Source organism: Bufo gargarizans, chromosome 1 (assembly GCF_014858855.1).
Source record: "Bufo gargarizans isolate SCDJY-AF-19 chromosome 1, ASM1485885v1, whole genome shotgun sequence".
Lineage (NCBI taxonomy): Eukaryota > Metazoa > Chordata > Amphibia > Anura > Bufonidae > Bufo > Bufo gargarizans.
Window position 1 is genome coordinate 255,619,459 of NC_058080.1, and position 13,879 is coordinate 255,633,337.

At 50.3% G+C, this 13,879-nt stretch overlaps 1 protein-coding gene across 3 annotated transcripts in view; it reads right to left on the bottom strand.

Annotated features, from left to right (window-relative positions):
* Nucleotides 1–6,538, bottom strand: part of CXXC4 (CXXC finger protein 4) — a 125,815-nt gene extending 119,277 nt beyond the window's left edge. For all 3 annotated transcript variants that reach the window (XM_044276729.1, XM_044276722.1, XM_044276736.1), the window contains exons 1-2: nucleotides 6,226–6,538; nucleotides 3,516–4,578 (exon numbers count right to left, since the gene is read on the bottom strand). In XM_044276729.1, the coding sequence (XP_044132664.1) occupies nucleotides 3,516–4,343 (828 nt within the window). In that variant the 5' untranslated portion in view covers nucleotides 4,344–4,578; nucleotides 6,226–6,538. The remainder of the gene's footprint in view (nucleotides 1–3,515; nucleotides 4,579–6,225) is intronic.
* Between the last annotated feature and the right edge of the window lie 7,341 nt (nucleotides 6,539–13,879).

Here is a 13,879-nt window from a genome sequence, read left to right on the forward strand (position 1 = left end):
CCATAGCAACCAATCGGATTCCACCTTTCATTTTTTAGAGCTCCTTTCTAAAATGAAACGTGGAATCTGATTGGTTGCTGTGTTCTACTGTATGCCAGTTTTGACAACTACCTTTCCTTTCTACTTGTGCAGTGGGGGCCTCATCACCCTCATTCAAGTGATCATTGATTGAATTACCAAATGTGTGGCTAGGCCACAGATGTCGATTGTGGGGCATCTGTCAGCAGATCTGTATCTATGAAACTGGCTGACCTGTTACATGTGCTTGGCAGCTGAAGGCATCTGTGTTGGTCCTATGTTCATTGTGTCGACATTGCTGAGAAAAAGTTTTAGTATATGTAAATGAGCCACTAAGAGCAATGGGGGCATTGCCTTTACACCTAGACGCTCAGCTCTCTCTGCAACTGCCGCATCCCCTCCACTCTGGACAGGACCAGAAAGTGAAAACATCATCACACCTGGCTGGCCCTGTCAATCAACGTGGAGAGGGCTAGGCAGCTGCAGAGAGAGCAGAGACTCTAGGTGTAATGGCAACGCCCCCATTGCTCCTAAAGGCTCATTTGCATATAATAAAACATAATTTATCTAAAAATTGTGAGCACATATGAACATGGGACCAACACAGATGCCTTCAGCTGCAACAGGTCAGCCAGTTTCATAGGTACTAAACTGCTGACAGATGCCCTTTAAGACACTACGGTAGCACTGACGTCACAACTATCATTTCCAGTTGCATTACATATGATAAGTCACTACTTATAAAACCACAGCAGAAGTAACAAGCACAAGTTCTGAAATATGGATACATATTCACAAACTACAAACACCTTCCTCGTCACCTTGTACGTATTACAAATATAACAATTACCCCCATGTCAAATGGGGAAAACAAAGCTCATCAGACTCCAGCGCATTTCAGAAGAAGATAGCACTTTACAATCCAACACCAGCACCGACTATTGCATGGAAACAAGGCATAAGCTAGAATAAAATCCTACAGAAACTCCGGGCTACACGCAATAAATCATGCTGTCAACTGGATATTGATTTGGTGGGGTGGGGAAAAGATGAAACTTCCAGCAGTTCAATGGCTTTATTAATATCAATAAAACAATTACCACTTTGCTTCGTTTCCAGCATTAAATGCAGAGACGTATAGAAAAATCTTTAGGTGCCCTGGGCTCTACAAGCAGGCGACAGACTAAGATGGTGCCCCACGCAGGCCACGCTCCTAATTGCTCGTCTTCCAGCCGCAGCGCTCTCATTGCAGGGAGCGTGTGATACTAGACGTACAACAAAGCTCATTACTGAATGAGGCCGAGGCTGATCATTTATGAATGAAAGGAGGGACCTTCTGCGGCTCTTCTTCAACCAAAATAGCAAGTAAGTTACATTAATCAGCCTCATCATCTCAGCACTGCCGGCATGGTCTATATTCCAAAAGTTTTCAAAAAATGTTACGCATAGGGTTAAAGGGACACTCCACCTAGAGCAAAAAGCTTCAAATAGTCCATAAGAAGAGCTGCTCATATCAGTCATTGAGAACTATGTAGATATATCTGGAGGTTCTCAGCCTTGGAGATCATGGGGGCAGACATATTTCTGGGCTTCCTCTTAGCAGTCCCATAGAAGAAGACTACAGTCAGGCTCCCGCCGCTTACACACAGATTACATTCACAGGTTACATAGCAATTTTTGTTTTGTTTTTTATCCAAAACTAAACCAAGACACTCCTAGAGTGGCTGACCAGAGAAGGAGATCATACTTACCTGGTCCCCGCTGATGAGTTTGGTCTCTGTCCCTCCCGGGCCAGCTCTTCCTCTCCCTGCAGAGCTGAAATCAACATCTGTTGAGGGGGGGGGGGGGGGGGACAGAACCACTGCAGGCGGTGATATGATGTCATGTTTCAGATCACCGCTGCAGCCAATCACAGGTCACGTCCCCCCATTGACGGATGTTGATTTCAGCACAGCAGGGAGAGGAAGAGCCGGTTCAGGAGCGACAGAGATCAAACCCAGCAGTGGGGACCAGGTAAGTATGATCACCATCATGGGCCGGCCACTCTGGGAGGTGTGTATTAGTCTTGGATAACCCCTTTAATATTGGATTAGACAGGATTGAGGAGGACCGACCACTACTCCTGACAAGTCCGCTTTAGTGAATACTTACATTCCTCATGATATTATTCTGAAGCATCTTTTCTCATCGCTCTGTGTTGTACCTTTCTTCTGTTATTCCTCCTACAATTGATAAACACTGGGTGGTTACCAGCTGGGGGAGGGTGTCCCTGCACAGTATGACAATGGCCAATCCGTGCTGAAGGTATAAAAACACCCCTTTGACAAGAAAAATGGTGGCATCCAATTGTCAATTTATTCATACATTTCTAGGAGAAATAACAGAGGGACAGCACAAGACAATATGCTCCAGAATAGCTATTTCATGGGGGAATACAAGTATGTACTAAACAGACTAGTCAGGTGAGGTGAAAGGACCTCTTTCTATGAGATTGGGAAACATGCAGCAAACTTTTGGGGTGTGATCAAAAGCTGATGTGCATCCAAAGTGGTGATGCGAGCAGAGCCTAAAGGTCCCCATACACATTAGGGTGTCGTTCGCTGAACCCGCCGTTGTCGGCAAGGTCGGCGGACAATCTAATGTATATGGGGAGCTCCTGACTCTCCCTGACAGAGGATGTCGAGAGAGAGAATGATCAGGCGGAATAAACATTTTCCCCTGCTCCTTTTGTTCTCCCAGGACACAAGCCACCATTAGAAGTGTCCCTCAGAGGCCTTCTCCACCGAATGGGGGAAGAAACGGAAGATACTCTTTGGTGCCGTGTCCCTTTAAGCCTCTACACGCCCCCTGTGCATACCTGTATCCGTTTTTACATTCTTACTGTAATGCAAGGTAAGATACATGCTATGGACCAGACAAAAAAAAACACACCTCTATCTGCAGAAATACAGCAGGCGTTATTATTGCACTTGAATATTTGGTATTACAGCAGTTAGTGCACCGAAAACTGCTCCACAGCGTCACATTCGCACATACACACACGCACATGAATGTTTGGAGTGGAAGATAAAGTTTATTGCGGATTTCACTCATCATTAGTTTAGTGGTTAGGACTTTACAGGACCAAAAATAACATTTTACAAACGTTTTCTGTATAATTTAATAGGACTGGGTACAGATACAGCAGCTCGTACAAGACAATCTTGTGACACTGAGAAGAAATTCCGATCTCCAGTTAGCCGAGATGACCGAGCGCACACACACAGGGCTGGGTGAATACTCTCTATGTGTGAGGAAAAAGTTGTCAGGCTGCATGGACACGCACACATACACACCAATCTGTTCACATCTGGCTGTACATAACCTCACAACCCAATGGAGGTATCAGAAAAGGGATGGTGCGTCTTGAAGCCAGACAAGAAGCACTGGAGGGGTGGAGGGATGGGGGGAAGCAGGGAGCTGGGAAGGCAGGGAAAGAAAGAATCATCTCCTCTGACCTCTAGCGAAGTGCCAGGTTTTTTCTTAAGCTCTTCACATTTCCTAAATTTGCAGATCTGGTGTCCTGTTTTGCGGTTCCTGCAACTGCTGCAGACTCCACAGTTGATGAGCCTCTTGCAGGGCACACAGACCCCACACCTTTTCCTCTTCTTCTTGGCAGGGTTCCCGCCGGCTCCCGAAGAATTATTCTGCGGGCAGTCTGCCAGATTGGCAATTTGAAACGCACTGTCTGTGACGGCTGCCGAGGCTGCTGCGGGGGAGTGAAGGGCTGTCATGACGATGACCCCTGGAGGTAATGAGATGCCCCCTAGAGCCGGAATAGCGGAAAAAGTTCCAACGCGTTCAGGGAGATTCATTATCTCTGCTTCAGCGGCGCCGCATTTGAGCTTGTTCATGCATTCCCCTGCCAAAGGTCTGCAGTGTTCAGGGGATAAGGTGGAAAGGAAATTATTATTTGCCATTTGCAACGACTCTGGCGCTCCGCCAGGCTTCCCCAGCCTTTGGGAGTCGTTTCTGTGCATGCTGGTCCTATTAGGGTTGATAGCTGCTGATTTCCTTCCCCAAAGCATTGCATTATCACAGTTCCAAGGAGACATGCCAATCCGGGCACTGGGGAAGATAGGAGTGGTGATCCTGGCAATCTTAGCCGCCTGAGGGAACGCACCGTTGGTTTTGTAAAAGGTAGCAAAGGACCTATACCTCTCCATTTCCGAATTGTAATCCATGAGGCTGTTCAAAGCCCCCTCCACCAGGTTATCCTTGGGGAGCACGGCAGCCTCGGGGTTCTGTCCATTCTCCACGCAGACATTAGTGTTCATATTGGACATCTCTGAGGAGGGTAGGTGGAAGGGGGTAGGAGGGGAGAGAGGGGGGAAACCACCGAAACTGCTTAATTCAGTCACCTTTATTTTTAGGTGAGACCCTCAATAAGCAACTGATTAGATGGCGATTCGGCAGGGCTGGTGACAGCGGGAGAAGTGCCTTTTATTTCTCTGTAGGTGATCTTTCGGCAGACAGCAGTTTGTCACGGAGCATCTTCTTGTGCATTATCTCAGGCGCCAACTGTTCCAAGTAAAACAAAGAGAATCATTCCAAAAAGGAGCACGGGAAAGAAATAAAACACACCGTCAAAAATCATTAATAAATATCACCCCCCCCCCTCCCCCCCAACCATAATTGAATTGCATAATAGCATTAATAGCTGGATGGAATACCTGACAGAGGGGGGAGGGGAGGAGAGCGAAATTGGGGGTGTTGACAAATGCCAAGGGAGACAGAAAGTAGAGATCAAAAGACATGTAAATCAGAGATGGAAAGGGTTATGGTCCCTCTGACCAGAGGGCATTGAACGTTATGAAATGCGTGAAACAAAGTCTTGTCAAGGCGCGGAAATGCTGAAAGGCTGCACGCAAAATGGGCTCGGACAGAAAAAAACCAAGAGGAAATTAGCAAATTAAGTGCTGGGAAAGTCGACAATGCATCAGAGTATAAGCACAATGCCAGCGAGAGGCCGCCTGTACGCAATCTCCGCTAAAAAGGCAGGCAAATAGGCACTACCAGCTGCCACAGTGTCCTTTCTGCGTCCGACGGTCATTAGTTTGAATCCCAGCACAGCTGGCTCTGCTAGGGTCTTAATTCAATGTACCAAGGACAGGTCTCAATTGGAGCAGCCATTTAAATGATGGGGAGTGGGGAGGTGGGCCCCTGCAACGTGAAGGAGGGAGAGCGGCCGCCAGGCAAGGAGAGGAAGACAGGAGAAAGGGGCCAGATAAAAATAAGTCAGGCAATTTCATATTCTTGTGGTGTTATCTAAGAGCCGGCAGCTGTACGGAGGCAGAATGACAGCGCACGGGGACAATAAAGGCACCTGCACACACCAGGACCACCGGCTTCATTGTCTGCCCACAACTTTTCCTGCGCAGCAATCCTCCTCATTCATCTCCCCACCGGGAGGCTGATATTGGCAGGTCGACCTCTCCCTGGACCACGTCAGCCCCCGTTTCCCTAATAATCTGGAAATTGCTCAGGCGCTCTCAAAGTTCGGAACGGTTATCAGTTCCACTAATTAAACCTATAATTAGATTAATGAAGCATTTACTTACTAGAACGCGGCATTATCCCCCCCGCCGCCGCCGCGCATCCTGCGGGAATACTGATAGGGATCTGAAATCCCAGAAAGACCTTGCTCTTTCTGCCAAGAGGAAGCGCCACTGTCTGTGCCCTCTATCAAGGAAAGCCGAGCCTCTGACACTGGCAGTACAAAGGCTGCCCCAAAAGGCTCCGGGGGGGGGGGGATGTATAACGCATGCAAGGGGCAACGTGCAAACTTATGCCAACAATCGTGCAACCCCCCCGAGCGGCCCGCCAACAAATCACAATTCTACATATCTAGTGTGTTTGTGAAGTGTGGAGATAAGTAACACCAAGAGAAAGCAGGTCATGGCATACACAAAGTTGGTGCCCTCTATGTGCACACTTAGCCCACTGCCAGGGGGTGGTTAATATGCCAGGTCTGCTCCGGAGATCAGGGGTCACGTTTAACATCCATGGGGGAGGGGCAGATTAATTAATAAATGAAGCCAGCAGCACTCACCATTAGTCACATTACAGCAAAGGGCAAAGGCACAGCCACATTCAGTGATGGCAGGGGAGGGAAGGGGGAGGAGGGGAGAGGGTGACAAGGTGGAACAACAAAATCTGTGTACTTACCACAGGATGGAGGCTAGCACAGGGATTCTGCTCTCTGCATTTACTTGCCCCCACACATTGCCCCTTGGGCAGGAGGGACACACTCCAGGTGCCCTGGCAGCTCCAGGGCATGGACACTTTATTAGCCTGAGGGACAAGGCTGGGAGTAGTGTGTGTGTGCCTGCTGTCTCTCGGTGGTCCCTGCTCTCCCCTCAGTGTGTGTCTATGGCTGGCTCTCCCTGTGCGCTGCTCTCCAGTCAGTTTCCAGTCGATGTGTGTGAGGAGGGAGGGCGGGAGGCAGGCAGCCTGGGAGTCAGTCAGTCTCTCTCTCTTTCTCTGCGTGTGGCTGAGAGGCATGGGGGGGCTGCGAGGAGGGGAGGAGGAGGAGGAGGTGAGGGGGTGAGGAAGCAGGAGGGGGATGGGGGAGAGAAGAGGGAGGGAGGCAGGAGGAGAGGTGGAGAGTTATTGGCGCCGAGGTGAGGAGGATGCAGGGATGTGGACACCTACTGATGATTGGCTGCAAATTACACCGGGAATCAGAGGCGCACACACGGGCACTGCTCTCTCTAGTCTCCCCTCCTCCTCCTCCTATTACACCCCCCTCCACAGAGCAAATCCTCAGCTCAGCTCCAGAGCGGCGGCGGCGGCCACGTCTCCTCTCTCCTGCTCCCCCCGCAGGGACACGGCTGCCATTATTATTATTATTGTCTGGGGGTCGGTGTGAGGGGAGTGACACTGGCTCGTCCTGCGGGGGGACGGCGGCTTAGAAGGCGAGGAAGGGGGATAATAAACTTCACGCTTTTCAGCAGCATCCTTATTCTCCTGTGGTGACAAGAGATTTCATGTGAGCTCCCTTTCCTTTCTCCCCGAGGTGTGAGGCGGCTGCATGGTGTTTCCTTCAGGAAGCTGCAGCCTCCATATGTGCTCCTCACCTCACACATATACACATAGGGTGACAGGCTGAGCCTTGCTGTGGGCCCCTGGCTACACCGACCCTCCAGAGAACTCAGCCCATAACCATGGTGGCTAACAAGGATTGTCAGATATCATCGCTTGGGACTGACAGAAATCGCCCTCCATTGCATTGATATCACTGGGAACTGGAAGACGTCACAGTTATTTATTTATAGTTCATTTATGTCCCTTTCTGAGGTGACGCCTCATATAACATGATCCCATGCCAGAGATAGGGCGGCTATGGACCAAAATGGTGCAGTTTATATATATTATACATATATACTAGAAGAAGGACCCGGCTTCGCTCGGGTGTATTTCATTTAATGTTTGTGTGTGTCGTTAAATGATATTGACAGTATTCTCTATAAGTTCAGTGACATCTACAGCACCCCGCCCCTTTAACAGTGAACTCCACCCCTTAACACTGACCCCCCCCCCCCCCCCCACAGTGCCCCGCCACTTTAAAACGGGACCTCCACAGCAGCCCATCCCCTTAACTTTGACCTTCATAGCAGCCCACCCCTTTAACAGTGAGTTTCACAGTACCCCGCTGCCTTAACAGTGACCGACTCAGGGGTCCGCCTCCTTAACAGTGATCTCACAGTACCCCGCTGCCTTTACAGTGACCTCACAGTACCCCGCTGCCTTAACAGTGACCGACTCAGGGGTCCGCCTCCTTAACAGTGATCTCACAGTACCCCGCTGCCTTTACAGTGACCTCACAGTACCCCGCTGCCTTTACAGTGACCTCACAGTACCCCGCTGCCTAAACAGTGATCTCCACAGTACCCCGCTGCCTTAACAGTGATCTCCACAGTACCCCGCTGCCTTAACAGTGATCTCCACAGTACCCCGCTGCCTAAACAGTGACCTCACAGTACCCTGCTGCCTAAACAGTGACCTCACAGTACCCTGCTGCCTAAACAGTGACCTCACAGTACCCCGCTGCCTTTACAGTGATCTCACAGTACCCCGCTGCCTTTACAGTGACCTCACAGTACCCTGCTGCCTTTACAGTGACCTCACAGTACCCTGCTGCCTTTACAGTGATCTCACAGTACCCTGCTGCCTTTACAGTTAACTCACAGTACCCTGCTGCCTTTACAGTGACCTCACAGTACCCCGCTGCCTTTACAGTGACCTCACAGTACCCTGCTGCCTTTACAGTGACCTCACAGTACCCTGCTGCCTTTACAGTGATCTCACAGTACCCTGCTGCCTTTACAGTGATCTCCACAGTACCCCGCTGCCTTTACAGTGACCTCACAGTACCCTGCTGCCTTTACAGTGACCTCACAGTACCCTGCTGCCTTTACAGTGACCTCACAGCACCCTGCTGCCTTTACAGTGACCTCACAGTACCCTGCTGCCTTTACAGTGATCTCACAGTACCCTGCTGCCTTTACATTGACCTCACAGTACCCCGCTGCCTTTACAGTGACCTCACAGCACCCTGCTGCCTTTACAGTGATCTCACAGTACCCTGCTGCCTTACAGTGATCTCACAGTACCCTGCTGTCTTTACAGTGAACTCCACAGTACCCTGCTGCCTTTACAGTGACCTCACAGTACCCTGCTGCCTTTACAGTGACCTCACAGTACCCTGCTGTCTTTACAGTGACCTCACAGTACCCTGCTGCCTTTACAGTGACCTCACAGTACCCTGCTGCCTTTACAGTGATCTCACAGTACCCCGCTGCCTTTACAGTGACCTCACAGTACCCTGCTGCCTTTACAGTGACCTCACAGTACCCTGCTGCCTTTACAGTTAACTCACAGTACCCTGCTGCCTTTACAGTGACCTCACAGTACCCTGCTGCCTTTACAGTGACCTCACAGTACCCTGCTGCCTTTACAGTGACCTCACAGTACCCTGCTGCCTTTACAGTGACCTCACAGTACCCTGCTGCCTTTACAGTGACCTCACAGTACCCTGCTGTCTTTACAGTGACCTCACAGTACCCTGCTGCCTTTACAGTGACCTCACAGTACCCCGCTGCCTTAACAGTGATCTCACAGTACCCTGCTGCCTTTACAGTGATCTCACAGTACCCCGCTGCCTTTACAGTGATCTCACAGTACCCTGCTGCCTTTACAGTGATCTCACAGTACCCTGCTGCCTTTACAGTGACCTCACAGTACCCTGCTGCCTTTACAGTTAACTCACAGTACCCTGCTGCCTTTACAGTTAACTCACAGTACCCTGCTGCCTTTACAGTGACCTCACAGTACCCTGCTGCCTTTACAGTGACCTCACAGTACCCCGCTGCCTAAACAGTGATCTCCACAGTACCCCGCTGCCTTTACAGTGACCTCACAGTACCCTGCTGCCTTTACAGTGACCTCACAGTACCCCGCTGCCTTAACAGTGATCTCACAGTACCCTGCTGCCTTTACAGTGATCTCACAGTACCCCGCTGCCTTTACAGTGATCTCACAGTACCCTGCTGCCTTTACAGTGATCTCACAGTACCCTGCTGCCTTTACAGTGACCTCACAGTACCCTGCTGCCTTTACAGTTAACTCACAGTACCCTGCTGCCTTTACAGTTAACTCACAGTACCCTGCTGCCTTTACAGTGATCTCACAGTACCCTGCTGCCTTTACAGTGATCTCACAGTACCCTGCTGCCTTTACAGTGACCTCACAGTACCCCTGCTGCCTTTACAGTTAACTCACAGTACCCTGCTGCCTTTACAGTTAACTCACAGTACCCTGCTGCCTTTACAGTGATCTCACAGTACCCTGCTGCCTTTACAGTGACCTCACAGTACCCTGCTGCCTTTACAGTGATCTCACAGTACCCTGCTGCCTTTACAGTTAACTCACAGTACCCTGCTGCCTTTACAGTTAACTCACAGTACCCTGCTGCCTTTACAGTGATCTCACAGTACCCTGCTGCCTTTACAGTGATCTCCACAGTACCCTGCTGCCTTTACAGTGATCTCACAGTGCCCCGCTGTCTTTACAGTGATCTCACAGTACCCCGCTGCCTTTACAGTGATCTCACAGTACCCCGCTGCCTTTACAGTTAACTCACAGTACCCTGCTGCCTTTACAGTGATCTCACAGTACCCTGCTGCCTTTGCAGTTAACTCACAGTACCCTGCTGCCTTTACAGTGATCTCACAGTACCCTGCTGCCTTTACAGTGACCTCACAGTACCCCGCTGCCTTTACAGTGATCTCACAGTACCCCGCTGCCTTTACAGTGATCTCACAGTACCCCGCTGCTTTTACAGTTAACTCACAGTACCCTGCTGCCTTTACAGTGATCTCACAGTACCCTGCTGCCTTTGCAGTTAACTCACAGTACCCTGCTGCCTTTACAGTGATCTCACAGTACCCTGCTGCCTTTACAGTGATCTCACAGTACCCCACTGCCTTAACAGTGATCTCCACAGTACCCTGCTGCCTAAACAGTGACCTCACAGTACCCTGCTGCCTTTACAGTGATCTCACAGTACCCTGCTGCCTTAACAGTGATCTCACAGTACCCTGCTGCCTAAACAGTGACCTCACAGTACCCTGCTGCCTTTACAGTGATCTCACAGTACCCCGCTGCCTTAACAGTGAACTCCACAGTACCCTGCTGCCTAAACAGTGATCTCACAGTACCCTGCTGCCTTTACAGTGATCTCCACAGTACCCTGCTGCCTAAACAGTGACCTCACAGTACCCCGCTGCCTTTACAGTGATCTCACAGTACCCCGCTGCCTTTACAGTGATCTCACAGTACCCTGCTGCCTTTACAGTGACCTCACAGTACCCTGCTGCCTTTACAGTTAACTCACAGTACCCTGCTGCCTTTACAGTGACCTCACAGTACCCTGCTGCCTTTACAGTGATCTCACAGTACCCTGCTGCCTTTACAGTGACCTCACAGTACCCTGCTGCCTTTACAGTTAACTCACAGTACCCTGCTGCCTTTACAGTTAACTCACAGTACCCTGCTGCCTTTACAGTGATCTCACAGTAGCCTGCTGCCTTTACAGTGACCTCACAGTACCCTGCTGCCTTTACAGTTAACTCACAGTACCCTGCTGCCTTTACAGTTAACTCACAGTACCCCGCTGCCTTTACAGTGATCTCACAGTACCCTGCTGCCTTTACAGTGACCTCACAGTACCCTGCTGCCTTTACAGTTAACTCACAGTACCCTGCTGCCTTTACAGTGAACTCACAGTACCCTGCTGCCTTTACAGTGATCTCACAGTACCCCGCTGCCTTTACAGTGATCTCACAGTACCCCGCTGCCTTTACAGTTAACTCACAGTACCCTGCTGCCTTTACAGTGATCTCACAGTACCCTGCTGCCTTTGCAGTTAACTCACAGTACCCTGCTGCCTTTACAGTGATCTCACAGTACCCCGCTGCCTTTACAGTGATCTCACAGTACCCCACTGCCTTAACAGTGATCTCCACAGTACCCTGCTGCCTAAACAGTGACCTCACAGTACCCTGCTGCCTTTACAGTGATCTCACAGTACCCTGCTGCCTTAACAGTGATCTCCACAGTACCCTGCTGCCTAAACAGTGACCTCACAGTACCCTGCTGCCTTACAGTGATCTCACAGTACCCCGCTGCCTTAACCTCCACAGTACCCTGCTGCCTAAACAGTGATCTCACAGTACCCTGCTGCCTTTACAGTGATCTCCACAGTACCCTGCTGCCTAAACAGTGACCTCACAGTACCCCGCTGCCTTTACAGTGATCTCACAGTACCCCGCTGCCTTTACAGTGATCTCACAGTACCCTGCTGCCTTTACAGTGACCTCACAGTACCCTGCTGCCTTTACAGTTAACTCACAGTACCCTGCTGCCTTACAGTGACCTCACAGTACCCTGCTGCCTTTACAGTGATCTCACAGTACCCTGCTGCCTTTACAGTGACCTCACAGTACCCTGCTGCCTTTACAGTGACCTCACAGTACCCCGCTGCCTTTACAGTTAACTCACAGTACCCTGCTGCCTTTACAGTTAACTCACAGTACCCTGCTGCCTTTACAATGATCTCACAGTACCCTGCTGCCTTTACAGTGATCTCCACAGTACCCTGCTGCCTTTACAGTGATCTCACAGTACCCTGCTGCCTTTACAGTGATCTCACAGTACCCTGCTGTCTTTACAGTGACCTCACAGTAGCCTGCTGCCTTAACAGTGATCTCACAGTACCCTGCTGCATTTACAGTGATCTCACAGTACCCTGCTGCCTTTACAGTGATCTCACAGTACCCTGCTGCCTTTACAGTGATCTCACAGTACCCTGCTGCCTTTACAGTTAACTCACAGTACCCTGCTGCCTTTACAGTGACCTCACAGTACCCCGCTGCCTAAACAGTGACCTCACACTACCCTGCTGCCTTTACAGTTAACTCACAGTACCCTGCTGCCTTTACAGTTAACTCACAGTACCCTGCTGCCTTAACAGTGATCTCACAGTACCCTGCTGCCTTTACAGTGATCTCACAGTACCCTGCTGCCTTTACAGTGATCTCACAGTACCCTGCTGCCTTTACAGTGATCTCACAGTACACTGCTGCCTTTACAGTGACCTCACAGTACACTGCTGCCTTTACAGTGACCTCACAGTACCCTGTTGTCTTTACAGTGACCTCACAGTACCCTGCTGCCTTTACAGTGATCTCACAGTACCCTGCTGCCTTTACAGTGACCTCCACAGCAGTTTCCCTTTTAATAGGGGCCCCGGCCCCCTTGACAATGACCTCCACAGTGTCCACCCCTTCAACGGTGACCTCCACAGCGGCCTGCCCCCTTTCACAGTAACATCCACAGTGAACACCTCTTTAACAGTGACCACCACAGCGCGACATTTTGTCTCAACAATTTCTATAATGATAGGCTATGGTGTCGCACTGCGACATGTGACATGCTGCGACAAGATGGACTTTTCTGTGCCACATGTAACAGTGCGACACCATAGACTATAATTATAAAAATTGTTGCTCGACATTTGTGGATCATCAATATGCAACATGTAGCAGTGTAGTCCTAGCCTAAAGCTCACCTACAACAGTGAAGAAAAATGCCTGGGTTGTTCTGAAAACCTGGAGTAAAACTGTGTATGTGGAGACTAAGGACCTGCAAGCTTCTATTGGCTGATAATGGACATGTGGCCGAGTGTATGGCAGTTGGGATATGAAGAGAAAGACTTGCAGACTTCTTTTGGCTAATGCAGGTCATTTTTTGGGAATATCTCAGAACCGGCACTTCCTAGAGAGCTGTGGCCCCACAAGATTTCTTTCCAGGTAGCAAGGAATGTGTCTACCAAGTTTCGTTAAAATCGATGGTTGCATTATTGAGTGTAGGGTTGTTGCCGGTATCGAAATTTCGATACCCAATCGATACTTTTGTCGCAGTCTAGTGTCTTTGAACATGAGCGCGCTGCTATCGGCACGCTCATGTTCTCTCAGCTGCACGGGGAGAAGGAAGCTGTCCTCCCTCCCCCTGTGCTGCTGCTACCAATGAGAAGAGAGGGGCGGGCGCACTGCGCCACCAATGAGAAGAGAGGGGCGGGCGCACTGCGCCACCAATGAGAAGAGAGGGGCGGAGGAGGAGCGGGCGCACTGCGCCACCAATGATAGGACTATTCCCACACAGAGCGGCGCCCAGCGATGTCTCAGCACTCACCATTAGTCCTGGGCGCCGCTCCGTTTGCCCGCAGTGCCCCATTACTGTCTCCTCTCCTGCTCCACAT